General features: G+C 49.4%; 9 protein-coding genes across 9 annotated transcripts; 5 read left to right on the top strand and 4 right to left on the bottom strand.

Moving 5' to 3' along the window:
- The first annotated feature begins 324 nt into the window (after positions 1–324).
- Positions 325–3044, top strand: C8Q69DRAFT_174631 (hypothetical protein). Its single transcript, XM_028625801.1, has 2 exons — positions 325–1020; positions 1086–3044. Exons 1-2 carry the CDS (start codon positions 603–605, stop codon positions 2861–2863), a joined length of 2196 nt encoding a protein of 731 aa, XP_028488160.1. The 5' UTR covers positions 325–602; the 3' UTR covers positions 2864–3044.
- Positions 3045–3308: 264 nt separating this feature from the next.
- On the top strand, positions 3309–4444 carry C8Q69DRAFT_174634 (40S ribosomal protein S19). The gene is made up of 4 exons (XM_028625802.1): positions 3309–3448; positions 3800–3863; positions 3945–4005; positions 4075–4444. Exons 1-4 carry the CDS (start codon positions 3419–3421, stop codon positions 4364–4366), a joined length of 447 nt encoding a protein of 148 aa, XP_028488161.1. The 5' UTR covers positions 3309–3418; the 3' UTR covers positions 4367–4444.
- A 731-nt stretch (positions 4445–5175) lies between these two features.
- On the bottom strand, positions 5176–7134 carry C8Q69DRAFT_459213 (hypothetical protein). The gene has a single exon (XM_028630058.1). The coding sequence runs from the start codon at positions 7024–7026 to the stop codon at positions 5623–5625; it is 1404 nt and encodes a 467-aa protein (XP_028488162.1). The 5' UTR covers positions 7027–7134; the 3' UTR covers positions 5176–5622.
- A 328-nt stretch (positions 7135–7462) lies between these two features.
- C8Q69DRAFT_459216 (aldo-keto reductase) lies at positions 7463–9316 on the bottom strand. The gene is made up of 5 exons (XM_028630059.1): positions 8779–9316; positions 8609–8677; positions 8363–8544; positions 7925–8294; positions 7463–7821 (listed from the first exon to the last, which is right to left on the bottom strand). The coding sequence occupies exons 1-5, from the start codon at positions 8848–8850 to the stop codon at positions 7654–7656; spliced, it is 861 nt and encodes a 286-aa protein (XP_028488163.1). The 5' UTR covers positions 8851–9316; the 3' UTR covers positions 7463–7653.
- An 87-nt stretch (positions 9317–9403) lies between these two features.
- C8Q69DRAFT_459218 (eRF1 domain 1-domain-containing protein) lies at positions 9404–11306 on the top strand. Its single transcript, XM_028630060.1, has 3 exons — positions 9404–9702; positions 9767–10255; positions 10317–11306. The coding sequence occupies exons 1-3, from the start codon at positions 9625–9627 to the stop codon at positions 11016–11018; spliced, it is 1269 nt and encodes a 422-aa protein (XP_028488164.1). The 5' UTR covers positions 9404–9624; the 3' UTR covers positions 11019–11306.
- A 3135-nt stretch (positions 11307–14441) lies between these two features.
- C8Q69DRAFT_174733 (putative MFS multidrug transporter) lies at positions 14442–16899 on the top strand. Its single transcript, XM_028625803.1, has 2 exons — positions 14442–16024; positions 16101–16899. Exons 1-2 carry the CDS (start codon positions 14566–14568, stop codon positions 16490–16492), a joined length of 1851 nt encoding a protein of 616 aa, XP_028488165.1. The 5' UTR covers positions 14442–14565; the 3' UTR covers positions 16493–16899.
- A 2204-nt stretch (positions 16900–19103) lies between these two features.
- Positions 19104–20682, bottom strand: C8Q69DRAFT_174745 (phosphoesterase family-domain-containing protein). The gene is made up of 2 exons (XM_028625804.1): positions 20253–20682; positions 19104–20189 (listed from the first exon to the last, which is right to left on the bottom strand). The coding sequence occupies exons 1-2, from the start codon at positions 20436–20438 to the stop codon at positions 19125–19127; spliced, it is 1251 nt and encodes a 416-aa protein (XP_028488166.1). The 5' UTR covers positions 20439–20682; the 3' UTR covers positions 19104–19124.
- A 729-nt stretch (positions 20683–21411) lies between these two features.
- Positions 21412–23403, top strand: C8Q69DRAFT_442676 (multicopper like protein; the record flags this gene model as incomplete). Its single annotated transcript, XM_028628860.1, has 3 exons — positions 21412–21757; positions 21827–22304; positions 22356–23403. The coding sequence occupies 3 exons, from the start codon at positions 21412–21414 to the stop codon at positions 23401–23403; spliced, it is 1872 nt and encodes a 623-aa protein (XP_028488167.1).
- Positions 23404–23645: 242 nt separating this feature from the next.
- Positions 23646–25770, bottom strand: C8Q69DRAFT_174761 (putative carotenoid cleavage dioxygenase). Its single transcript, XM_028625805.1, has 2 exons — positions 23848–25770; positions 23646–23786 (listed from the first exon to the last, which is right to left on the bottom strand). The coding sequence occupies exon 1, from the start codon at positions 25596–25598 to the stop codon at positions 23949–23951; it is 1650 nt and encodes a 549-aa protein (XP_028488168.1). The 5' UTR covers positions 25599–25770; the 3' UTR covers positions 23646–23786; positions 23848–23948.
- Positions 25771–26126: the final 356 nt, after the last annotated feature.

Genomic DNA, 26126 nt, shown 5'->3' on the forward strand with positions numbered 1-26126 from the left:
CCGTCACAACCCCTGTGTGTAACAGCCTGCCAGCTGAGAGACTGACACTCTGCCCAATTGTAGGTAGCCAGCAGTGCTTCATGCCAGCGGTTTCCAGCAGGTTCGCATCATCAACGAGATCGGTATTCGAGTGTTGGCTCAACGTTCTGTAGCCGCGCGCTGCTGGACGACCGCCTAACACAGCGATCATCGGGCCTGAGAGCCATTGACAGACGCACTTGGTGGGAATCGCTTCGCTGATTGGCCTGTCGTCCGCTGTCGAGCTTTGTCCAGTCACCGGAAGCTTGGAAGCCGGATATCGAGTTACGCAGCAAGCGACGTCTCCATTCTATCCGCGCAACCGGTGTAACTATCAGAAGCGATCCGTCCTCTACGAAGCGCCATACCGCCCCCGTTGCTGAAGCTCTCAGGACCGGGTTCCAGAAACGCAGGCGGTGATCAGCGCGCGGGAGACGCATCTGGAACCCTTCCAGATCTACGGAGTCCAATAGTTCTTCCCCGAGGACATCACGTCCCCGAACGAGAAACAGTGAGGCTCCTGTGGTCAGGGCAGTGAGGCTTGCGTTCTGTCATAAATTCGGCCTCGCTCCGCCGACGTGCTGATGGACAGTTCAATCCCATCCTGTCCGGCATCTGCCCCGGAACTTCAGTTATCACTGGCAGGCTTTGCTTCTTCTCTGTCCCGGAAGATCTCGCGCTTCCAGGAAACAAGTCGGACTCTGCTATTCCAAACTTTCCTAGGCAGTGAAGATGCCGGCCTGAGCTGGGGGAATCTGCTCTGTGTGACTACCGTCTTGGCTACAATGGTCGGCTGCGGGTTGCTGTCCACTATCCGGTCCCGTCAGAGGGCCCAGGACCGGCAACAGGAACGTCCAAAGTACAGAAAATCATCTGAAGTCAGCGGGGCGGCGTCATCTTCGGAAGATGAGGACATCGACAGCACTACTTCGTCGGCGAGGAGAAAAGCCATTGCTAAGGCGAAGGCATTCATTCCGCGATACAAAGGCTTAACGCAAAGTGGTGAGTCTTAGCTGTCTCACAAGAATTTTCGGGTGATTCATGTCCATGCTTACTCTCTTTTACAGCGGTCAATACGGATCCTGGGCTTCTCAAGAAGCATTCCTCATACGTATCGTACACCACGTCGGTGGCTACTTATCCCTACATCAGAACCTTCTTCTGTCCTCACCCTCATATGGAAAAGTTCCCATCCAAACCAGCTCCAATCCCCTTGCTCGTATTTGTGCATGGTTTAGGTGGATCCCTGGCTCAGTTCCATCCTCTGCTGACAAGCTTGTCTAATATCGGCCCTTGCTTCGGAATAGACCTTCCAGGATGCGGCCTGTCGTCTTTTGCGCCGACCTCTTGGGATGCCTACTCGATAGAAGCTTTGGTTGAACTGCTGATCACCGCTATTGAAACCTACCGTGACAAGGAGGCCGGGCAGCAGGTTGTCCTGATAGGCCATAGTCTGGGTTGCTCGTTGTCTGCCCTGATAGCCTCTTCCACGTCACCGGTACAGTCGGAGCTGCGAAAGAACATTGCAGGCCTGATAGCGGTGTGCCCGCGTGCATCCCCACCTTCTGCTCACGAAGTCAGGCTTTTCCGCAGACTGCTTTGGATACCAGGACCGATTTTTGATCTCTGGAGATGGTGGGACCGACGCGGTGGTGCGAACAGCCACAGTGTGTCGAGATTTGTCGGCAAGGACGCCGACCCGGATACGAGACAGCTTCAGGTTCGATTTAACAAACAAAGCAGAACTCCTGTCTGGAGACGTATGGCATGGGGTAGCCTTCCTGACTACCATGGTGACAAGCCTACTGGAGGCCTTCCGGGCAAAGAGATATGGTCCGGAGTCCAGGCCCCTGTCCTCCTTGTGGCGGGTGAAGCGGATGCCATCACGAAGGCTTCGGAGATCGCGAAACTGCTCGCCTACTTTGGAAGCAATGAGGTTGATACTAGAATGGACGGTACCCAGAGCGCAATTCTGCCTGACGCATCTAGGGTGCATGATCAGCAAGAAGCACCATACGACGCGCGCGCTCACGACGAGAAGTTTGGACTCGATTTAGCAGACAGTGAGGCTGTCCTTCCAGAGAAGGAGGCGCTGGCTCAGTCCGGACAAGTGAAGCGAGTTGTGAAGACCACCATTCTTCCAGCACCAGCTTCCCATGCTCTACTCTACGATCGAGCAACCTACCGTACTCTTGCGGGTGTGATACAAGAGTTCCTTGTCAAGCATGTTGACAAAAGGCTCAACTTTGGATGGCAGTTGCAGCACCTCAACACGTCTGGCAAGTGGGATGTCAAGAACCTTGCAAAGTGGAAGAAGGTCCCTCCCTTCTCAGAGCCGATCGCAGGGACGTTCCTGGCTCTGAAGATGCTCCGAGAGGTAGACGAGGAGCATAACCCGGTTCTCTTCTCCCAGGCGCACCGAGGTGAAGTTTACGCTGTCATTGATATCAGCCACGAAAACCCAGTCTACAACCCGGAGCAGCTGGAGAAGGGCGGGATCCACTATCATAAACATCCGACCGTGTCGAAGATTCCGCCTACCGTGGATGAGACGAGAGATTTCATCGCATTGGTTGACCGGCTGCAGAGTGAAATAACAGATCAAATTGAAAGAGACGGAAACGGCGGTCGTCCACGCCCGCTGGTCGGCGTTCACTGCCATTATGGGTTCAATCGGACCGGCTTTTTGATCGTCAGTTACCTCATCGAACGGCTCGGTTACAGCGTCCAGGACGCGATCGATGAGTTTCAAAGGAAACGACCTCCAGGGATTCGACATGAACATTTCATTGATACGCTTTTTGTTCGGTATTGTATTGGCCTCAAGAGGGCACCCACTCTCTAGAACAAGTGTAGTTGAGTCGTTTGGATATCTGGCTTAAAGGAAAGGGTTATACAGGCGTTTTGGTTTCTGGTAGAATTATGAGTGACGATTGTTGATACCACCTGTATTATTATGAGTTGAACCGGACTAGTTTTGATTAATAAGGATTAATAAGGATAATTATGATTGTCAGTCAGTTATGACCGTTTTATCCCTTCGTCTGAAAGAGGACGGCGACCTGCCCTGTGTTACAGTAGATATGGATATGGTAGTTAGCGCAGACTAGAAAATCGAGGAAAGAAGGCCTGAGGCAAACAAGGCCCCGTGGCTGCCTGAGGCCGCTATTCGCAGCTTAGGGTAACGCTAAACCCTGACAGGCTAAGCGAAGCCGCCCACACAGAAGCGGACCAACGACACTCTACCCGAGCCCCCAAAGGTCTTCCTGTTTCTGTGTGCGTGCGAAATTTCGAGGTTCGACCTGACCCGACACCCAACGACGACAACATCCGTCTTCCTCGACTTCCTCTCCAAGCCCGTATACCTTCGATTCCCGTTTCGAGGTCACAAGTCGCAATCATGGGTGGTGTCACCGTTCGCGATGTGGACGTAAGTTGCACCTTGAGATATCCTCTTTGAAGAAACAAGAAATCGCTCGCTGTTTTCCCTGGACCTGGACTACGTTGTGCGAAAGAGGAGGGACAATCGAAACAAACGAAGACATGGTCGATATACAAGATCAGGATATACTGGATTGGTTGGAGTTGGGGAGGTTCTCGATATCGACTACACAGAAGATTGTGCTGGACATAATCGGGATTAAAAGGCGCGCAGGGACCGCAAGGGATTCGCGACAAAGCAAAAGGCGATATCAGATGCACACGGACGGGTCTAGGGAACGAGCAGAAACGCAATGGATTCTGGGATGCGACATGTGCTAACAGGATTTATCGACTACAGGCGCAGAAGTTCATTGCGGCCTACTCCGCTTTCTTGAAGCGTCAGGGAAAGCTTCCCATTCCTGGTTCGTAACCACTATGCTTCCTCGTGTCGCCCCTTTTTTTTTTGGTTGTGAATGACTTGCTAATATTTCTTCGTCTAATAGGATGGGTTGACACTGTCAAGACCTCCGCTTCCAACGAGCTCCCTCCCCAGAACGCTGACTGGTACGATATATCTATCCTCTTATCATCTCTGCGAAGAAAGTCCGGTTATCTAATGGATGTCGTTTTCAGGTTCTACGTCCGCGCCGCCGCTGTCGCCCGTCACATCTACCTCCGCAAGACCGTCGGTGTCGGTCGTCTCCGAAAGGTCCACGGCTCCACGAAAAACCGTGGCTCTCGTCCCGCCCACCACGTTGACGCCTCCGGTGGTGTCGACCGCAAGGTCCTCCAGGCTCTCGAGAAGATTGGTGTCCTCGAGCAGGACGAGGAGAAGGGTGGCCGTCGCATCTCCCAGGCCGGTCAGCGGGATCTGGACCGCATTGCCAAGACCACCGTTGACGAGGAGGAGGAGGACGAGGAGTAAATTAGTTTTTAATCTGAACTCCAAAGTCCTTTGAAATGTTGTTTTCTCTTTTCCTTTTTCCTGCAAAAATGAGACCAGACGGATGGGTTTCCGGTCGCAGCGGGCATGTAACGTCAGACGTGGGAATGGATTGAAATGTTGGATCACCAAAAAGGTTCATTCTAACCAATGACAATGGCTTATAACGACCAGACGGGCTACGGCAGAGAGAGGGAGACAAGAGGAACCAAGATGGGATGAATAATTCTGGGAAAGAGAAAGAAAAAGAAAAATTTTTCGATTACCAGAATAAAAAAAGAAACCAAAAAACAACAACAACAACAACAACTTAAGGCCATATTGTGTTTCTACAGCTTTCACCCCTGGGGTGTATACACCCTGCCCTTCTTCCCCCGTCCCTTCAAACAGACATGGCATGGCGTGGCAAAGACTATTCGTCTGAGTTACGTGGAATCGAACCGAATCGGACCAAAGTAAAGGACGTATCCAGCTCTTCTTTCTTTTCCGTCTGATCGATCCTCCATTCTCATTTCTTCCATAACCCTTGTGCTCCTCGTGAACATCCATTTCCCCATCCCGCTGCCTCATGGAGAAGAAGTAAACAAGCTAAAAAGTATTAAGAATCTCTTCCTTCAAGTTAAGTCAAATAGATTAGATTATACCAGCATCCACTCCGGGTCTCAACAAGATGGTCACTGCCTTTACTGATTTAAACTATAACCAATAAAATCTGTAACTTAGCTAACCATTAAGTACCATGTATGTACATTACCACCGCAAGAGAGACCGGAACACAATTATATTTGTGAAACCGGTGTAATTCTTGATAACGATGACTACTACATATATACAATGTATGCTGAAAGAAGTTGAATGATCCTGAAATAAAACAAGAAAATGGGTATCTATCTATCTATCTAATCTTGTGGAAAACGTTTTATCATCAACGAACCAACGAACAAACTAAACCAAAAATACATATTGCGCCTCCTCTACAGATGCTGTAGAATCAAAACTGTGCTTGAGAGAAAAAAAAAAAAAACGCCAAATAAGAACCCCATTTAGTCCAATTTATACCGAGTTATCATACCGAAGTATGATGTGATGTGGAAGTAGGGTCGTAGCATCCGTTGAGTCGACTCCAAGAATGCAAAAAAATATCAATATCAGCCAAATGTTGAACGCGCATATGCAAAATGAAGTCCGTAATTGCTGATATAGGCGATGAGTAAGAATGGTATAGCAGGATGGACTGACTACAAGGCTCCTAAAGCCTCGAGTTCTTCTGGTGAAAGGTCAAGGTCGCCGAATTCGTCGTCATCATCAGTGATTGAGTAAGTTCTCGAAAGGCTCGCCTGTACGGAAGGGTGTGAAGCCGGTGCGCTGAAAGATCGGGATGGCATACCCGCTATCTTATGCATGTCCCTGGGGGTGTATTTCTGGCGCGGTTTGAGGGACGGCGACTTCCGTAATGCGTCGTCGTCGTCTACTTCTGCAGAAGAGTCCCGGTTGAGGAGTGATAGTGGCTCTCTTTCAGCACTTGCTTGAAGCTTGCTATATGGCTTCGGACGACGAGGTGTGTTTCTCACTTGAGGGCGCTGTCCTCGAACAATGTTCGGATGTAGATTTTCCTTATCATCGAAGTCATCATTTTCATCATCATCGCCATCGGTTAGGTCCTGAGTTGATATACCGGCGAGTATGTCCTCTGGATCTTGGTAGATATCAATGGGCATTTCTGGAGGGTCTGCCGCCGTTGGCTCGGAATGTTTATCGACTGCTGCTTCGAGATTTGTCGCCGGTGGACCACAGCTAGTGGCGTTTTCATTATGACCGTTTCCCGATGGATGTTCCATCTTCGGGGTGGATAGAGAACCTTCGTTCGCAGTCATCTTTGAAGTACCGGCAGTGTAGCGCTGCGTATTGACTGCGGACTCTTCTTTCGCGAGATAATCATCAACGTCCAGCTCGTCAGGGAGGAGATCCTGTAGCAACCTCGACGTGTCATCTTCGAAGGAATCACCTAGTGATTGGAGGAGGTGACTGGCAACCTGGTCCCGCGAAGACTGCCTCAATGCAACATGGACAGTGTTATCATTCACATTCTCCTCATTGTGCAGCACTACCGTCTCTGCTTCACTGAAATCCCCCTCATCAGCCAGATCACAGTATCCTTCTTCACTGTCCTGTCCGGCATTACTCCGATCAGCATCCGCTCTCTCCCCTTCTATTCGCTTTTCTTCACTCGCATCCTGTCCCCCGTCACCATTGACACTACCCGCACCCTCCTCACTATCACTATACTCTGTGCCCGACTCCTGTGATCGATCCTCCTCCCGAGCAGGCTGCAGCGACTTCTTCGCCCCAAAGAAATCCACCAACAGCGGCTGACTCGACGAGACCTTAGGAGCATTCGGATCCGGCAATCCCAATCGTTTCCTCTCCTCTCTCGCTTTCGCCTCTCTCTCCGCCTTCTTCTTTTTCTTCTCCCGAAGCTTCTTCTCTTTCTCCCGGAGCTTGGCCGCGCGGCGCTCTCGCTCCTCTTCCCGCTCGATCCGCTCGATCTGCGACGCCGTGAACTGGAACCGCTTATTGCTGCGCTGATACCTCCGACGCACGGTTTTGGATTTCTCCAGAATGCGCCGTGGCTTGTCCGCCATCCTGGTCGATTGGGAGGGGTAGGGTGATTGGCATTGGAAGATTGAAAGAGAGAGAGAGAGAGAGAGAGAGTCTAGAATAATGATAATAAGTTAAGTTGTGTCTGCAAGGGCTGCCGTCCATCGTTTGGGGTTGTTGCGTCAACGGGGATACGTTCTACCGAGAACAGACCAATCATGATTGATTGACGAGGGGGAAAGCCCAGAGCGTCAGCACATACGGAGATGGCGTTGCTTGGATCAGATTATTATTCTCAGTGGCTTGCGCCTTTTATTGGAATTAGTTTAATTAGTATTAACTTTAACTTGACATGCAGTTGTTGAGACCACTCTTTCTGGGGAAAATGGCCTCTGCTCAGGGGGGCGTCGTTGGATCTACTACTTAGCGTGAGTACGTGCACGTATCTAACTATGTATCACTTTTTAAAGTGCAGAAATAGGAATAAGGCGTTTTTTTTTTTGTTTGTTTTTTTGGAATATTATGTGTATGGTTCATCATGCATGTCATCAATTCGGGTCTGTTAGGCTATTTACATGTATAGGCGATGGTATATACATGCCACCATTCGGCCAACCTGTAGGGACTCTTCTTGACGAAGTAGTTCGAAGAATTTGCCGCCGAATCAACGCTCACAGCTTGGACAGCCAGTGAGGGTCCTCAACGGGGTCCCAGCAGACAGGAGCGTACACGTTAGTGTGGAGGGAGTCCATGTCCTCCTTGGACAGCTCGAAATCGAACACCTGGGCGTTCTCGATGATGCGAGCGTCGGTCACGGACTTGGGAAGAGGAACGTATCCCTATTAGGTAGTTGGTTAGGATTATTTGGTCCTGAAATCTGGAAAAAAAAAAAAAAAAAAGAAAAAGAAAAAGAAAAAATAGGAGGGGTTTTTTTGTATATACCTTCTGCAAGCTCCATCGCACGAGAATCTGAGCAGGAGTCTTGTTGTGCTTCTTGGCCAGGTTCTGCAGCACAGGCTCGTTCATGCGCGTGGCCTGGACGAGAGGAGAGTAGGCCTCGATGACGATGTTGCGCTTTCGCAGCCACTCGACCACGTTCTCTCTGGCGCACCAGGGGTGAATCTCGTACTGGCCAACATCGATCTTACCACCGACTCCACTGTTGATGTACGCCTCGAGCTCGTCCAGGTCCTTGACGCTGTAGTTGGAGACACCAATGGAGCGGACCTTTCCGGCCTTCTGCGCCTCCAGGAGAGCTCTCCAGGAGCCCTCACGGTCCTCCTTCGTGCCGCCAGGGGCGTGGATGAGGATCCTGCGAGTTCGCGTCAGCAATCCTGGATGGTGATCCGGATAAGCAGACAACAGGAAAAGGAACCGTACAGGTCAATGTAGTCGAAGTTGGCGTCCTTCAGAGACGACTCGATGGCGGCCTTGGACTTCTCGTATCCCACCTCGGTGACGGGGATCTTGGTGGTGTAGAAGATCTTGGAGCGGTCGATACCGGAGTTCTTGATGGCTCTCGAACATTCACCCTCGTTCTGGTAGTACTTTGCGGAATCGATCTGCGCCGATGGATGTGAGACGGATGGCTTTCATGTGCAGCTGAATGCTAGAAAATGGACCTACGTGACGGTATCCGACTTCGATGGCCTTGAGAGTCACCTTCTCGGTGATCTCTGCGGGCGTCTGGTAGACCTGTTCATTGTCATTATCAGCTTTGAGTTTCATCACACGCTGATCAAGATTGCATGGTTTGGAAGTGCCACTGGCTCCAATTACGGGGTAAATATACTCACACCGTAACCGACGATCGGGATCTCGTATCCCGAGTTCATCTTGTAGGTCGTTTCGAGCGAGAGGGGAGCCATGATGACGGTATTGCAACGAGCTACAACGGATAACTCTACGGCGTGTAGACAAGAAAGAAGGCTGCGCAGGAAATTGGTTTTGAAAAGAAGAAATAAAAAAATTTGTATTGGTCAGCGCACTCCTGCCGGCTTTTATAACTATTGGACCTGATACTGTCTGGCCAAGGCAGTTGTGAGCACCTTGATCGGCCAACTGCGCGATAAAGAGGGGCAGCAAAGGATTAGTTAGCGGAGTCCGATTTCAAGCCGGGCCGAGTGGAGAATAATATCTACTCTAACATCAAGATGCTAACTCCGCGTGGAGTGAAGATACTGTACCTAGTCATGTTCAACGCCGTACTGGAAGCATGATGATGATACATGGTAAGACTGGCCTATTGGGAATTACCCAGGTGAAAAGGGATGAAATCGTCTGTGAGTGTACGAGAGTGTACCTAGTACTACATACAAAGACGACTTGGTTGCGGCGTCTCGGAGGTTGCGTTGATGTCGGACTTAACTCCGTCTTTGCGGAAACTCGGCCGGGAAAGGTCGGACTCAGGGCTTAGGGCTATCCTTATCGATAAGAGGCGCGCTAGTCCCGATGTGGTCGGCATGAAGTGTCCCGCCTTTCAAGTTGCGATCCCCGCGTTCGGGCGTCACCAGAGCAGCGTGTTTGTATCTATATTATTCTTATCGTCCTGCGCAAATATTAGCAAACGAGGTTTCCAGAAGCGGGGAGTTCTGTTTGGATAATATTCTCTCTATACGTACTGGGTACTGTGGTTTCCCATCATGCGCATGATAAAAAGCAACATTGAGCGTGACGGCTCCGGCTCCGTTACGCTCTATCCCGAAGAGCCAGAGGACATGGTATGTTTGCGTGTATATTGTCAGCTATGTACTCCGAATCGGGTCTGACCTCCAGTGACTGCAGTGGCACGCATATAATTTAATTCGACCTAATGATCTCCTGCGAGCCAGCGCAATCCGTCGCGTCACGCATACATCCGACTCGGGCTCGACGGCCTCATCGCGGGTGCATCTGACGCTGGAGATCCGAGTCAAGAACCTCGACTTTGACCCGCAGAGTTCGCAACTGCACGTCTCGGGTCAGATCATGAACGAGACGCAGCATACGAGGGTTGGGCAACATCACACGCTGGATCTGGAGTTGAATCGCAACTTCACGCTGGTGAAAGAGGTGGGCGCGGAGGGCGAAGGCGTGGGATGGGACAGTGTGGCGATCGATATGCTGCGCGATGCGGTGGATGAAGGAGGGAATCGACGAGCCGAGGCGGTCGCTGTCGTGATGCAGGAGGGAGTGGCCCATATCTGCTTCATCGGCCAGTTCCAGACGATCCTGAAGCAGAAAGTCGAGATGTCTATTCCGCGCAAAAGACACGGCGGAAGCGATCACGACAAAGTGTGTGCGCGGAGGGCCCCTCTTTCTCGGATTCTACGGAACTGACGAGTGTTACTTACAGGGCCTGTCGAAGTTCTATCAAGTGACGCTGGATACGTTATTACGGCAACTCGACTTCAACACCAGCTCGACGGCTACGGCCAGCAACGAGGCTGTGAAACCGATCCTGCTGGCATCGCCTGGGTTTGTCGCGGCGGGCTTCCAGAAACACATCCAGTCGGTTGCGTCGACGAGTGTGCCGGCGCTGAAGCGTCTGCTGCCCAGCATCGTGGTGGTGCACTCGGCGTCCGGGTATCTGCACTCGCTGTCGGAAGTGCTGCAGTCGCCCAGCGTGAAGACGCTGCTGGCGGACACCAAGTACGCGCGGGAGAGCAAGCTGATGGACGAGTTCCTGGAGCATCTGCGCAAAGACACGAACAAAGCGACGTACGGCGCCCGCGAGGTGGAACATGCGGTCGACCAGGGCGCCGTGGGCCGCGGCGGTGGCGTGCTCATCATCTCAAACCGACTGTTCCGGGCGCAGGAGGTGGGCGAGCGTAAGCGCTGGGTTGGGCTGGTGGACCGGGTGCGTGAGATCGAGGGCGGCGATGTGCGCGTGCTCAGCTCAGACCACGAGAGTGGGAAGCGACTGGATGGGCTGGGGGGCGTGGCCGCGCTGTTGACGTTTCCCATCGTGGACGATTTCCAATCGGACGAGGACGAGGGGGACGATGCGGGGGAGGGGATGGTGATGGCGAACGGGCAGGAGGTGACAGTCTCGTAGGAAGAAGGAGGAAATCCCAATAAAAGGCGCATCACGTCGTAATCCCTTGGCTGGAGCAGAGGAGAGTACGGAATAGATACTCAGTAAGTACGTATATACATGATGAACCCCTGCGGCCACGTTGTTGGGGGCGAGAATCACCGCGGTGAAGAAAGAGACCATGCATCGATCATCTGTCTGGTCATAATATAGTAGTATAGTATTGGTAGTAGTCATAGTTGCAGACGACCAACTAGGTAGTTTACTAGGTAGCTACGATATATTCCTCTTTTGGAAACCATCACGTCCATCGTCATACTACATAATCCCTCATATAATCCTCATCATCCTCATGCTCATCCCTCATCTTCGGGCAATATAATCACGACGGAAGTAAGTAAAATATGATGGTTACACAGAAAAGACCCGATATTCCCCGGTTTTTTCTTTGACAAGGACCAGGAAGTAAGACTATGCTGTGCGTCCGGTTCCTTTGATTCGGATCTTTTGTCTTTGCCAATCATATCAGAGTCGAGTTAAACCCCGCATCTATCAGTATTACCGTAGAATATAATATTTTGTTTGATATTATTTTATTATACTTTTATTATGTATGTGTTTTTTTTTATTTCAATATGATGATGATAATAATAATGACCGTGATCGTCTACCTGATCGGGGCTGCATTGCATTGGACCGAATTAGCCGCATACATAAGAATATGTATAGAACAACAGGATAGATTTCCATCAGAAGGTCGATCGAAGCTGTCGGGTCAGGTCAGGTCAGGTGAACAGGAAGAACAAACATCCTTGTAGAAAACATTTCATGCCAGTCTGATTATTATTTCAGACAGATATTATTATTTAATAATACGTCAAACGTATAACTAACTAACTAGTTAGTTATCCTAATTAACCATTGGATAGCTGTATATATATCTCAGAGTAGAGGACTATTATTATATTAAATCCATCCATCCATCCAGAGTAAGTAAAATTCCCCTCTTGATTCTTCCGAACCATGCATCTTCACGTCGTACAACCCGCGTCCAAAATACGGGGAAAAAATAAAAGCGCCTGACTGCCTAACCTAACCTAACCCCTTCGAAAAAAAAAAAAAAAAAAAAAAAACCACGCGAGACAAACAACACAAGGGCAAAAAATAATTCCCGCGTTTTAACCAGACTCACTACTCTCGCCCCCGCAATTATTATCCCCAGGCTTTTTATTTATTCGGAATCGGAACCCATGCGCATGCAACCAACCAAACCAACCCCGGATAATAATGCTATGATATGACATGATCGGACGTAATAATTTATCAGGATCAAGTCACATGGGCATCATATCATATCATATCATATCATCATATTCCCATCAGGAAGTTGCGGAACTGGCGGGAACCGAATCGAACGGGGGGGCAATTTAAGATTTTTACACAACATGATAATTATCAACTAGAAAATTCAACAATAATGGAATGGGCGCCGATGATCATCATTATTTTTCTCCCATTGTGACCTGGGGTTTTGGGACCAGACAAGACGAGGGGAAGGCCTTCCCCTTGGGGAAAGCGTTGGAATTAAAAAAAAAAAAAATCGTGGGTTTTTTTTTAGCGCGTGTCACTAGATAATAATTTAAACCCACTGAGTTTAGAGGGTCCTTTGTTTTGCCCCGGTCTTTCGTCCCCGGTCTTCGTTCGCATGGGCAGGCATTCTCCGCGTTGAATGATTAATTACTTATTCCCCGGAATTCTTCTTCTGGGGTTGTAAGACTATACGACGAGTACCAGGGTAATTATTACGGAGTACTAAGGAATCTAAGTTAGTACATGTCCATGAAACCTGGTGAAAGCGTGCCCCCAACATAAGTAACATCCTCAAATCGCTCACGGGTAGGCAAGCTTGGCGTCGGGAAGCAAGCAAGATCGGTCGGGGCAAGAGAGGGGGTGTCCAACAAAAGAGAGGACGAGAGTCTCGGGATTCCGTGGCTTTGGGGATCGGCTTGTAGAAGACAGAAGAAGAGATTGTTAGTTACTACTGTAGTAGTAGTGTACTAGTTACTCCGTATCTACCGTACTCTACTACTACTCCGTACTCCGGGAATCAACCGTCCGGGGGAATGTCCTCCGTCCCGCCTTTTTTCTCCGTGTTGTTCTTGCCCAGTTGTGGGGAGAAGAAACGGGATGAAAGAGAAAACGACGAAGAGAAGATAAAAGCCGAGTGGTTGCTAGTCGAGGGTCTTTGCTGTGATCGGCATTGTTCGGGGGGCCACGCGAGCAACTTGGACGGAACTACATAACTGACTAAAAGGAACTAATTCACAGCTCAGCGTCATCCTGATTGTTTTCTGTCTTCTGTCTCGACTAATAATATAATAATATCTGGGATAAGTAATCCATAATATCTCCATAATATCTATATCTTCTCTTCGGCCTCCCGATGGGCTGCGCGGCTCGGAAGATGACGGTGACGTCAAGGCGCAACACTAGCGGCAACTCTAGTATTGTAATTAATTCGGGTATTACGGTACATGTAATTAATTCATTCTGGTACGAAAGAGAAACAAAATTAATGACAAGAAGAAAAAGAAGAAGAAGAAAATCAATATTGTTGTTGACCAGCAGTCAAGATAATTCTGCTTCTACTTCTGAGATAATAATAATAATAATAATAATACTCTGCAAGGGGTTCTTCTGTTTCCGTCCATCCTCTGTTTCCGGCCATTCCAGCCCGCCGACGAAGCCACCCAATATTATCGATAAACTCACCATCTTTCTGCTTCCCCCAGAGTTCTCTCTCTCGCACTCTACTACTACTAGTTGCTCTCTCCGCCCAGCCAGGATAGCATTACATTCCCCACCGCATCTGCGCCAATGATGCTTGCGGCGGCGAAGAAAAAAAAACAGATGCAGACAAGTTCCCTCGTTTTCTGCGGTGGAGTTGCACTGGCTTCCCACGTCTTAGTCCGGCCAGTCAGCCAGTCAAACTACTCCGCATCTCGACTGAAATTCGATCGATCCCTGGTCGATGCTGCCTCGAACGGGAATCCCGTGGCGTCTGGCCTCGCCCAGTGTCCTTGGATGGGCGGCTGACCCGACGGACGGTCGAACTGGGGCCCCATAGTCTCTCTCTCTGCTTGTTCGATGTTGTCGCCGCAATGCCGTTGCCCGTCTTTCTTATTAACGTCTCGTTCCCCCGGGTTTTCTGCTCCTTTGTCTTCCGTTGTCTTACTTGCCCATCAAATTTATTCAATTCTCCTTCTGGCAGGTTGGCGTTGATCAGTCCAGTTCACCGTTTGGTCTACCTGCCTGTTTGAGGGTCGGTGGTTGCTATATACTCCCCCCCCCTTCCAGTTATAGAAGGAGCTGAGCTGAGATTTCTCTCTCTCTCTCTCTCTGTCTACTTTTTTTGCTTTTTCTTCTTTTTCTCTGGGGGAGGGGGCAATTGGAGTCTCTTTCCGCCCCGGGGACTTCTTTTTTGCTTTCTTTTGACTTTCTGCTTTGAGGGTCAGGATCCTGGGATCACCTTTCTCAGTGAGACAAGAAGCAACAAAAAACAAAAAAAATGACTGAGAAGGTCCGTGAATCTGAGGCTTCCTCGGCCACCCAGGCGGAATATGGCCCCGAGGCCATCGACAAGGCCGCTCCGCCGCGTCGCCATGCCCATTGGGGGGCCGATCCCGCCGCCGAGCAGCAGATCATAGATTCCCTCGAAAAGGCCCAGGCGGAGGACGAACGCGATGATGGCAAGATCGAGATCACCGAGGAGGAGTGCTACGAGCAGCTCGGCTACTCCTTTCCCTCGTGGAAGAAGTGGATGATCCTCACCGTCATCTTCATGGTCCAGGTCTCCATGAACTTCAACACCTCGCTCTACTCCAATGCCCTCGGCGGCATCTCGGAGGAGTTCAATGTCAGCATGCAGGCCGCCCGCTGCGGTGCCATGATCTTCCTCGTCCTCTACGCCTTTGGCTGTGAGCTGTGGGCGCCCTGGAGTGAGGAGCTGGGCCGCAAGCCCATCCTCCAGGCCAGTTTGTTCCTCGTCAATATCTGGCAGCTGCCCGTCGCCCTGGCCCCCAACTTTGCCTCCATCATGGTCGGCCGTGCCCTCGGCGGTCTGTCCTCGGCCGGAGGTTCAGTCACCCTGGGTATGATTGCGGATATGTGGGAGTCGGACACCCAGCAGTATGCCGTCGCCTTCGTCGTCTTCTCCTCCGTCGGTGGTTCCGTGCTGGGACCCGTCATCGGTGGTTTCATCGAGAAATTCCTGCCCTGGCGGTGGTGTATCTGGATTCAGCTGATCTTCGGCGGGTTCGTCCAGCTGCTGCACTTCGTCCTGGTGCCCGAGACCCGTTCCACCGTCCTGATGGACCGCATCGCCAAGAAGAAGCGCAAGAGCGGCGAGAACCCCAACCTCTACGGTCCCAACGAGCTGGTGCCCCTGTCGGAGCGCCTGTCGGTCCACGAGATTCTGGTTACCTTCATCCGTCCCTTCAAGATGTTCCTGACGGAGCCCATCGTGCTGACCCTGTCGCTGCTCTCTGGGTTCTCCGACGCCCTCATCTTCATGTTCATCCAGTCCTTCTCGCTGGTGTACAGCCAGTGGGGCTTTGGCACCATCGCCCTGGGTCTGTCGTTCATTCCCATCCTGGTCGGTTACTTCATCGCCTGGTTCTCCTTCATCCCCGCCATCAAGCGCAACATCAAGGAGCGCGCCGCCAAGCCCGACGACGAGCGGGCCCAGTACGAGTCCCGACTGTGGTGGCTGCTCTACACGGCCCCGTGTCTGCCCATCGGTCTGATCGGTTTCGCCTGGACCAGCCTGGGACCTCCCGTCCACTGGATCGGTAGCATGATTTTCTCTGCCATTGTCGGCATTGCCAACTACAGTATCTACATGGCTACCATCGACTACATGGTCTGTGCCTATGGTCCCTACTCGGCCTCCGCCACCGGCGGTAACGGATGGGCCCGTGATTTCTTGGCCGGTGTCTTGACCATTCCGGCCACACCTTTCTTCCAGAGTAAGTTATTCTGTTTTCCTCTTCTAGATAATGATCTATTATGATGCAGCATCAATCAATACTGACCCCGTCACAGACATTGGTGGCGAGCATCATCTTGAATATGCCTCGACGATCCTCTTCTGTATCTCTTTCCTCCTCGTGTTGGCTGTCTACGTGATCTACTGGAAGGGACCTGTGCTGCGAAAGCGCTCTCCCTTCGCCCAGCAGCTGGATGACGCTCGCCAGCAGACGGCGGCCGAGGTGTCTGGCGATCCCAGCCGTCCTGTCCGCCCTGCCGCTCTGCGCGCCCACTCCTTTGCCCGTTCCGCCCAGGACCTGCGCATTCGCCAGGCCATGGGCAGTCGCCACGCCTCGAGCTCGCGCGTCAACTCGCGGGCTAACTCGAGGGCCAACTCGCGGGCCAATTCCCGGGTCAACTCCCGGGCTAACTCCCGCCGTGGCAGTCTGGCCGAGTCCGAAGAGTAGTTCTTTTTTTTCTGGTGTTTTTGTTTTTTTGTAGAAGAGTCTACAGTTTAATGCTACTCCAGTGTCTGGGGTACGTACAGGCGAAACCCGCCGGGGATCTGCTCTTCTGAGCTATTTGTCATGTCTCACGTCGATTGACGGCCACCATCTCTGCTCCAGCGTTGAAGCTGGCAATGATACCTCATCTTGCATTTCCATTCTTCGCTCTGTCCTTGCTCTATTCGCGTTGCATGACCAAAAAAGTCATACTGTATCAGCTAGACCTGTATGTTTAGTTTAGGGTTGGAGTTGCGATAGAAGCTAGCATGAATTGACGGATTGAACAAACTCGCTGGTATTCGTTTGCGGTATCTAAGTTAGTCCTGTCGTAGTTTCCGACATCGTAGCCACTTTCGTCGGCATCGCTTGCCCAGTCGAGGTGGCAACGACAATCGCATTATCCGGCCGAATGATCACCCATCCCGATGTGTGTCTTCTCGGGCTGCCGAGAGGGCCTGCATCAATTATCGAGTTCCGCATGCTTCTGGCATCTGGACCCTCACCCACCGCAAACGGGACGATCTGGCCGTAGCCGCCTTTGTCGGATCTGGCCGATGCGATGACAGTGCGTTGTGGCTAGATCTGACTGTGGATGGGGGTTTTGTTTTCGCCTCACATTCCCGATCACATTGTGGCGCAGAAGGAGCATGATTGGTGATCGGGGTGATGGTTCCGGACCGGTCGGGAAGTTGAATAGAATAAGGTATGGTATGCGAGAGGCTGAGTCCATGTAGGGCTGGACTGGTCTGGGGAATGGATTATATGTATGTAGTTTTGTTTTGGTTTTAGTATGTTTTTTTTTTTTAGATGATTATAGTTCATAGGTATGGATCTCGTATAGACTTAGTATTTGTGTATGTACCTAATGTGTGTACATACGTAGGGACTGGAGGGAGATACAAATAGCATGTCACTTGATGACGATAATTGAGGTGTTTTATTTTATTTAATTGTTTTCTAGAATCTAGTCCAGTCTATTCTATATACTCTACTGTACAGGTAGTTATTATTAGTTATCACATTATGCAATTTGTCGGCGTATAAAGCAAATGCCAGGTGATCTGTTAATCATCTATTTGCGGCAGATTTTTTTTGAATCCTGATTATGCTAGATTACTAGTTACTAGATTACTAGATTACTAGATTACTAGGATCTAGATTCTTTATATGCTAGAGATAAATATGGGATCAACCCCCCCCCCCCCCCCCCCCCCTCCTAGACCTAGAGTTCAAGCAAGCAATTCAGATCTTGCTTCCGTGCTCTTTAGGGTTTGACACATAATTAAAGCAACGATATTGCATCTACTAGATCAGATCAGATCAACCTTACACCATCAAATCCTCTATACTATAAGTGTACTATTATATTATATTATATGTATATATAAATAAATATAAAGAATAATTAGTCCTCTAGGAGTAGATAAAGGATAAATCAGCACTATAATATATATATTTAGATATAGAGTAGAGTAGAGTAGAAGTCTTTAAGCTAGCTCGCTAGATAATAATAATACTCTGGGGTGATAAATAGTGGTATATAACCTATATTGGGTTAAATATATACTATATCTCTAACTCCTGAGAGTTGTCTGCGAGAATATAAGAAATCCTGAATGGGTACTACTTATATTTTATATGTTTATATTATAGTTAGTTATATATATAGCAATTCTATTTTAATAGGCATAGGAGTTGTCTTAGATAACCTCCGTAATAATAGATATAAAGGCAAAGATGTAATATAGATATAACTATCAAGCTCTTAGATATTAATAGATATATTTCATCTTTATATCTCTTTCTTTTTTTTTTCTCTCTCTTATTTATATACATATACCCATCTCAGGAGAGTCCTGCTGGCAATTCAGATCTTGCTTCCGTGCTCTTTAAGGTTCGACACATAATTAAAGCAACAATATTGCATCTACTAGATCAGATCAGATCAACCTTATACTACTAAATCCTCTATACTATAAGTATACTATTATATTATATTATATATACATATAAATAAATATAAAGAATAATTGGTCCTCTGGGAGTGGATAAAGGATAAATCAGCACCGTAGTATATATATTTAGATATAGAGTAGAGTAGAATAGAAGTCTTTGAGCTAGCTTGCTAGATAATAATAATACTCTGGGGTGACAAATAGTGGTATATAACCTATGTTAGGTTAAGTATATACTATATCCTTAACTCCTGGGAGTTGTCTGTGAGAATATAAGGAATCCTGAATAGATACTACTTGTATTTTATATATTTATATTATAGTTAATTATATATATAGCAATTCTATTTTAATAGGCGTAGGAGTTATCTTAGGTAACCTCCGTAGTAGTAGATATAAAGGCAAAGATATAATATGGATATAACTATCAAGCTCTTGGATATCAATAGATGTATTTCGTCTTTGTGTCTCTTTCTTTTTTTTTTCTCTCTCTTATTTATATACATGTACCCATCTCAGGAGAGTCCTGCTGGATATACTATAGCTTCAAGCCTAGTGACCATGGTGTTGCTTTTGCTCTTGCTTCGATTCCTATAGATGGGGGAAAAAAAACGTTAATATCAATAATGACCCATATATCATTTGCTATTCAGCCGAAGACATGAAGATGAACCCACTTTTCTCGTAGCAGTCACATCGACATTATAGCCGGTCTTGGTGTCATAGGGGAACGGGCTAGTGTAGTTGTAAGTCGGTTCCAGATGACCCCAGGTCTTCTTGACCTGTTCCAGAATGCCGTGTCCGGCAGAGCATTGGCCAGAAGTGGCGGGGACGGGCCAGTCGGGGGTGTACGTGGAGTAAGTGTTGGTTGAGAAGGGACCGGGGAGGGTCTGGTTAAGGTATAAGTTGGTCGTGTCGACTTCGTAGTTGACGTAGCCGGTCTTGTTGGCGACGATCTCGAAAATGTTGGCTCCGCAGTCCCAGCGGCCGAGGGAGGGGAGACCCCAGTTGGCAGATAGGGAGGCGATGGTGGAGTAGTGAGTGTAGAATGTGTTGTCCTCGGTTCCCTTGAGTTCCTCGGGGATGGCACCGCCGAGGAGGATGCTGAAGACCCTGTTTCCAGTCGGGTAGAGGTGGGTTTCGTCAAAGGTGAGCAGGAGCAGAGTGTCCTTCATGAAGTATTCGTTTTCCAGGAGAGGCTGGACGAAACCGCGTTCCCACTTGGAACCGAAGGTGATGGTGGTGTCGTGCGCGTCGTTAGTAAGGTTACTGGTGATGAACGCGTACTGCGGAAGCTTCTCATGCTCGAGATCTTCGTAGAAGTTGGTGAAGTTCTTGATCTGACGGAGTCGGTTGTTGTCTTGGGTGACCGAGTCGTAGAGGATCAGCGGGTTATGCTTCCGCACGTAATCTCCGGCCATGGTGACTTGGTTGGAGTAGTTGAACCCTTGGAAACCGGGGTAGGGCATGTGCTCTTGGTATTCTCCCCAGGCAATCTTCTTGGTATCGAACAGATCCGCGATGGAGGAGATATTGGCGGGCACCTGGTTGAAGTTGTCGTTGTCCATGCCAAAGGTGTCACCACCGGCTGAAGCACAGTAGTTCGGCTCGGACGGATGAGTAACGGCCCAGTAGTTGGTCAATGTGATGCCCTGTTTGGCGAGCCATTGCTGGTTGGGATCACCAGCTGCGGCGGAGTAGTCCTGTATACTTCATTAGTCACGTGCCTGTATAGCTGCGAGTCATATCGACGATTAGATACTTACAATGTTCTCCAGCCAGATCTGGTAGAACTTGTTGAAGGCGACACCCTTGACGTTCGAGACAGGGCTCAGTGGGAGCGTAGTGGCAGCAGCAGCTTCAATCTCCTGCAGGGTCGGCTCCTCGACAGTGCTGGTGGCAGCCAAGGCCAAGCTCGCCGTGGCGAGGATGTTCGCGATGGAAGCTCTCATCTTGGCGTCTGTCAGCGGAGGAGAGTTGGTCACTGATACAGAGGACAATGATCAGAGTATGATCGCTTTTATATGTATATCTATTCAGCGGTCTCCCCGTAAAACCCACCACGTGCACGTTCAGGGACTCTTAGATCCCGGTTAAGTTCCGAGAGCTCATAATGTGGCCGCGGAGTTAATCATTATTAACAGATATCCCAGCAAACAGATGGAGACTGTCCAGGTGGGTTGCCCTTGCTGCGAAGGAATGGCATCGGGAAGCATCACCACGATGTCTGCAGGGAACTTCTTACTTGACAATCGGCATGCCAACTAGCCCTCTGCGGTTAAACATCATCGGGAGCTAATCTGAATACCCTTGCCGGTCCTCTGAGCATCCTCGAGTGACATCCGAGGGGTTTCCCATTCTAGAACTCATGATTTTTAATTAACACAGGCGATTCGTTGCTATATCTGGAGGTCTTCCCTGATTTCGCTGGGCATCGGGGTGAGAGAGCAATTTGGCCCGGCACTAGAATTGCTTTGAGCGGACGAATCCGTGTTTCCAACATGCCGCACGTGCTGGAATGGACGCTGTCCACAGGCCTGTTATATTATTGTTAGCGAGGGACGGCGCCTCGTGAGGAACATATGCTGTCGAGGTCGCTCCGCAGCAATCTTCGAAAGATCTTGCGGATAACCGGCCGCATACCCTATGCCGTTGATTTCTTGTCGCTGTGTGGTAAACGAAGCTCTCAGGAAGCTTCGTATTTCATACTCCAAGAACTTCCACTCCACTTGATTGTCGGCATCTTCCGCACACCTAGACCACGGTCTGGAAACGCGCATCGAGCAATGATGAGCTTCTGATCACCGTCGTGCGCAGCATAACTAGTTCCTTTCGATTTTTCTCTTCTTAGCAATAGTTTTCCTAGACCGATGTCCGGGCTGGTACCTGCAGCGTAAGCAGGCGCCGCAGCGCATATCAGCAAGTATGGGCACTGGGAGTACAGCGCGGGAGAAGAGTTACGGGCAACCCGTCGAAAAGCAGAAAGGTCCAACTCGCCTGGCTTTGATAATATCTGGCGCATTCGCTCTTTTCATCATCATTGCCTCCGGTCTTTGTTCGGGACTGGGTCTGAGGCTAAACCATGAGCGCATTGCCGTGCCTCCGGTAGAAACCAATACAAGCGGCGGCACTGCCAGCTCTCCAACGCTGCCGCCATGGAGACGGGACATGTCCGAGTATGATTTGGACATGGATAGCTGGGATATCGATGCCGAACCTACGACACGAAACTATAACTTCGTACTATCGGAGGTCACCGCAGCTCCCGATGGTACGTATCGAATAGCTCTTGTAATGTGTTGATTTCTATGCGAGCCTGAAGCTAATCGATTGCTCATAGGGGTCGTTCGACAGTTGTTTGTCATTAATGGGCAATTTCCAGGCCCTCTCATTCGGGCAAACCGAGGAGACCGGATCGTGGTTAATGTGACAAACCACCTATCCGAGCCTACTTCTATGCATTGGCATGGGATGTTTCAAAACGGTACCAACTGGATGGATGGCACTGCCGGAATCACCCAGTGCCCTATCCCTCCGGGAAAGAGCTTCCTTTATAATTTCACCGTCGAAAATCAATATGGAACCTTCTGGTACCATTCCCATTATTCCACCCAGTACATGGATGGTCTTTTTGGTCCTCTCATAGTCCACTCTCCGGAAGAAGCTCGTTTCAGAGAGCTTTATGACCATGATCAAGTTGTGATTCTCCAAGATTACTATCACAACGTTTCCTCGACTCTTATCCCCGGGTACCTTGCCCCTGGGAATGAGAACAATGAACCTGTCCCGGATAATGGTCTTCTGCAGGGGACCAACTAGTAAGTTTTTGAGAAATATGTCACTGTAAGACCGGAGCTGACATTTCTAAGCTTCAATTGTTCATCTCTGGCGACTGCCAGTGGCTATATCTGCCACGACAACTCCACCAGAGCAGCGATCCCAGTGCAAAGGAACAAGAGACACCGTCTTCGACTGATCAACGCGGGCGGATTCGCGGAGTTCCAGTTCTCTATAGATAACCATACTCTATCAGTTATCGAGGCAGACGCCACCATGGTGGAACCGTTAGAAGTGCATCGGCTTGAGATCTCTGTTGCTCAGCGTTATTCAGTCATTCTGACAGCTGATCAAGAAGCGGGAAATTATTGGATCCGTGTAGACATGAACACTTTGTGTTTCACGGCCAGAAATCCCCTTCTCGACCCCGCTATAAAGGGTATCCTAACATATACAAACACCAGTACCGATCCGGAAGAGGGAATCTCCACAGACTGGTCAGATGCAAGAAATGTCCTGTGTCAAGACCTAAATTCCACCTTACTCGTCCCAGCTGAGCCGGAATCTCCACCTCCAGCTGATGTGGTCTACTCTCTCAAATTCGCATTTATGATCGGAGCGTATACTTTATCTCGGGCATACGTCAACGAGTCAGTCTCATGGACGGTTCCCGACGTTCCGACTTTGAACACCGCAGTTTCGGGTCTCCGTTCTGGAAACCAGACGTTTAATACGACCGGAGTGGCCCCCTCGTATGGATTCGAGAACCAGTATATTATCAGCATCCCTGAGAACCAGGTAGTCGATCTCTTGATAACGAACATGGACGAGGGAGCGCACCCTTTCCATCTCCACGGTCACGAATTCTGGGTCATGGCCACATCCCCAGAGCAATATTTCCCCTGGCACACATATGGGTCGCTTAACACGACGAATCCTCTACGGAGAGATACCGTGACGGTTGACGCCTACGGATGGGCTCTCATCCGGTTTCGCAGTGATAACCCAGGAATGTGGGCTTTCCACTGCCATATCACCTGGCACATGGAGGCTGGACTCCTGGTACAATTCCAGACGCGCAACGACTTGATGAAAGATTGGACGCTACCAGAGGATGTACTCGGTCTATGTGAAGCATGATTCTGTGCGAAGTTGACGGTTTTATGACTGGAATTTTCAGTATCCGTTCTACGTGCATCGTTGGGAATTTTAGCATAGCTATAGGCGTTGGGGAAACAAGGAGGGCATTTTTTTATTCATGTCTCTATATTACTATTAAGAAAAAGGAGGTATTAATTAAGCAAAGCTCATATTGCCGAATCCAAAATGGCACAGAGTTAATGTGAAATTTATAAATGAGCAATTCCACTGGCCTTTTCGACGCCGGGGTGAAAACGCACTCAGACTTACGGGTAGACGTCACGTAGATCAACGCTCGAGTCGGTCCATTAATCTACACGAGGATATATATAGGGCTGCATAGTTCTTGTGAACTGGAAACGGACTAGACATGAGATGTCCTTCTGATAATAGCTTGTCAATTCAAATTATTCTTCGTGGAATGTAACAGGTTACCTGCTTTACCTGTTGTGAAATTATTGTACGACCGCCCCGCGGCCAGTAAATTACGTATCAATCTCCACCACTCTCACGGGCTATTTCATAAATCAGATCAATGTATCTCATCAAGGCAAAACGGCATTTCGTTGCCAGGGAAGAGGCTGCTCGGCGGGTTTCAACGATCCTAGATCTCCTCCACTAGCACGACGTTTGGCATATGCTTCGATCTCGTCCTGATCGACCCAATTCCCATGCACACCAAGCCCGAGTTTCATTGGGAGACGGATGATAGCAATAGGGCCCTGGGCGACGTTCAACGAGTCGAAGAGCAAGATATCATTCCTCATTTCATCGAGACGGTTAGCGAAACAAATAACCCATCCGACTCCTTCTTCTTGGGATTCTTTCTTGGGAATGAAAACAGGCTCCTGAAGAGTCGAGGTTGGCCCGGCGAACCACACATCACGTTCGCCTGTGTCCCAGTTAAAATGACCGAGGCAGTTAAACAGCCCGCCGGCCGGTGAGCCACATTTTGCACCATCGTAAGGTCTGGTGCCTTCAATGAGTAGCTGCCAGAAGTGGGAGTATCGTTTTCCCATAAACCTCTCGTCAATGCGCGCGAATTCACCGGAATTATCCAGATCCATCTGTGGATAAATGAGCGTGTCGGACGGTAATTTGGGGTCGATCACCCAACGGGTCGTTGGAGATTTGATCTCCTTCCTCTCCTCGGCTTCAGCTGCTGGTGACGGGGGAGTGAGCTTTGGATCTGGCGGGAAGAAAAAGAATACGTTGCCATTTGCAACTGTGAGATCCGCTACTATATTCCCATCTTCATCCTCATAGCTGCCGGCAAAATGGCCCTGGAAGGCATTTGGACCCCGATACCATCTTGCATCTTCTGGCTTTGCATTGCGGCGAGGGAAAACGCCATAGATTTGGTTCTCGTTCGGATCCCACGCGAAATGATTTCCTCCCTCACGAAGCCGATCAAGTGATACCTTGAGCGGCGTCAGAGGGAGAATCACGTAGTTTTTGGTGATCGTGCAATCATGGATGAACCCGCAGAACGGCGCCTGGTACCAACACTCTTCCGTCTTGCGGCCTTCCTTGTCGATAGTCCATATGACAATGTCTCGGGATGCATCCTGTCCGTTTCCACCAGCTTCGTAAGCGAAGGCAACCATCTCACCTGTATCCGGATCGATCTTTGGGTGGGCAGTGAAGGTTGGAGCAAGAATCTGACCCTCGAAATCATATCGTCCAATAGTCTCCAGCGTCACCGGATCCATGGCAAATGGAGGGCCATCCTCCTTGAGAGCGAGCAATGTCCCTCTCCAAAAGAAGATATTTGTATTCGACACTGTCCGAAGGATTCCTCTCACTGCCTCACTATCAGTGTACGGATTGCGGTATTTCCCAAAGAGATTTTTCCGCGCCGCCGTCTCGACCTTAAACCTATCTGTCTGGACGTATCGTTGCTTAAAATCGGCGTGGCCATTCTCGATACGAATCGCGGTGACATTGCCATCTCCACTAAAGTGAATATCTTCTTCATATGTTGGGGGAAAGCGATGGTCAGGCTGGACGCGATAGAAGGTTCCTGAGATCTCCTTTGGGATCGACCCTTCGATTTCCAAGTCGAATATATCTCCTTCGATGCGCGAAGGACGGGCAAAACCGGTGAAGACAGCGGTGTTGGGAAACTGAACTTGATCTGTCGCTTTCTTTCCGTTCACGTAAACTGGTCCAGTTTTGTGTAGGATATGTGCCATTTTTGTTATTATGTAGGTACTGTACAAATAATATAGATAGTTACATACAACGGCTGCGGTTACGCGATAACTTATCGTTTAGTGGTTTCGTGTTTTGGTTCTTTAGATGGAGAGGAACTGTGCTATATGTAATCTGTGCTGTGTTTCATCTCGAGCTGCTTAACAATTCCCGTTAAAGATGCTTTGATTGAAGCCAACTAGGAGGGTTCGGCAGGCTAAGTACCGAACTAACAGTAACTATCCGCAGTCCGACTAGCTAACCCAGTGTGGAAGGTCAAGGGAGATCGCCTACTGCTAGACACCTAGTGCCAAAGTGTTATAGGCGATGTGAGCACTGGTGGAGGATCCCACAAAGCAGAGTCGGTCATGTGGGACAATTAGTACCACATCGCCGAAACAAGAGGTAGAATATCCTTGTATTGTGATCTAAACGGCTACATGGGTCAAATTACCTACTACAGTAGTCTGTGAGATAATGGAGGATTCTTTCCGCCATGTCATGAACGTAGAATGGGTGATTGTTATTCA

This window comes from Paecilomyces variotii (assembly GCF_004022145.1).
Source record: "Paecilomyces variotii strain CBS 101075 chromosome Unknown C8Q69scaffold_2, whole genome shotgun sequence".
Classification (NCBI taxonomy): Eukaryota; Fungi; Ascomycota; class Eurotiomycetes; order Eurotiales; family Thermoascaceae; genus Paecilomyces; species Paecilomyces variotii.

What these genes read in the sequence shown, in the direction of transcription:
- C8Q69DRAFT_174631 (XM_028625801.1), top strand. Translation starts at nt 603, where the DNA reads ATGGACAGTTCAATCCCATCCTGTCCGGCATCTGCCCCGGAACTTCAG. An exon ending in CAAAGGCTTAACGCAAAGTG is followed by an intron (nt 1,021 to 1,085) that starts GTGAGTCTTAGC and finishes TCTCTTTTACAG; the next exon opens with CGGTCAATACGGATCCTGGG.
- C8Q69DRAFT_174634 (XM_028625802.1), top strand. Translation starts at nt 3,419, where the DNA reads ATGGGTGGTGTCACCGTTCGCGATGTGGAC. An exon ending in GGGAAAGCTTCCCATTCCTG is followed by an intron (nt 3,864 to 3,944) that starts GTTCGTAACCAC and finishes TTCGTCTAATAG; the next exon opens with GATGGGTTGACACTGTCAAG. An exon ending in CCTCCCCAGAACGCTGACTG is followed by an intron (nt 4,006 to 4,074) that starts GTACGATATATC and finishes TGTCGTTTTCAG; the next exon opens with GTTCTACGTCCGCGCCGCCG.
- C8Q69DRAFT_459213 (XM_028630058.1), bottom strand. Translation starts at nt 7,026, where the DNA reads ATGGCGGACAAGCCACGGCGCATTCTGGAGAAATCCAAAACCGTGCGT.
- C8Q69DRAFT_459216 (XM_028630059.1), bottom strand. Translation starts at nt 8,850, where the DNA reads ATGGCTCCCCTCTCGCTCGAAACGACCTACAAGATGAACTCGGGATAC. An exon ending in TCCCGATCGTCGGTTACGGT is followed by an intron (nt 8,678 to 8,778) that starts GTGAGTATATTT and finishes GACAATGAACAG; the next exon opens with GTCTACCAGACGCCCGCAGA. An exon ending in AACTTCGACTACATTGACCT is followed by an intron (nt 8,295 to 8,362) that starts GTACGGTTCCTT and finishes GCGAACTCGCAG; the next exon opens with GATCCTCATCCACGCCCCTG.
- C8Q69DRAFT_459218 (XM_028630060.1), top strand. Translation starts at nt 9,625, where the DNA reads ATGCGCATGATAAAAAGCAACATTGAGCGTGACGGCTCCGGCTCCGTT. An exon ending in CCGAAGAGCCAGAGGACATG is followed by an intron (nt 9,703 to 9,766) that starts GTATGTTTGCGT and finishes CAGTGACTGCAG; the next exon opens with TGGCACGCATATAATTTAAT. An exon ending in GCGGAAGCGATCACGACAAA is followed by an intron (nt 10,256 to 10,316) that starts GTGTGTGCGCGG and finishes TGTTACTTACAG; the next exon opens with GGCCTGTCGAAGTTCTATCA.
- C8Q69DRAFT_174733 (XM_028625803.1), top strand. Translation starts at nt 14,566, where the DNA reads ATGACTGAGAAGGTCCGTGAATCTGAGGCTTCCTCGGCCACCCAGGCG. An exon ending in GGCCACACCTTTCTTCCAGA is followed by an intron (nt 16,025 to 16,100) that starts GTAAGTTATTCT and finishes ACCCCGTCACAG; the next exon opens with ACATTGGTGGCGAGCATCAT.
- C8Q69DRAFT_174745 (XM_028625804.1), bottom strand. Translation starts at nt 20,438, where the DNA reads ATGAGAGCTTCCATCGCGAACATCCTCGCCACGGCGAGCTTGGCCTTG. An exon ending in AGATCTGGCTGGAGAACATT is followed by an intron (nt 20,190 to 20,252) that starts GTAAGTATCTAA and finishes TGAAGTATACAG; the next exon opens with GACTACTCCGCCGCAGCTGG.
- C8Q69DRAFT_174761 (XM_028625805.1), bottom strand. Translation starts at nt 25,598, where the DNA reads ATGGCACATATCCTACACAAAACTGGACCAGTTTACGTGAACGGAAAG.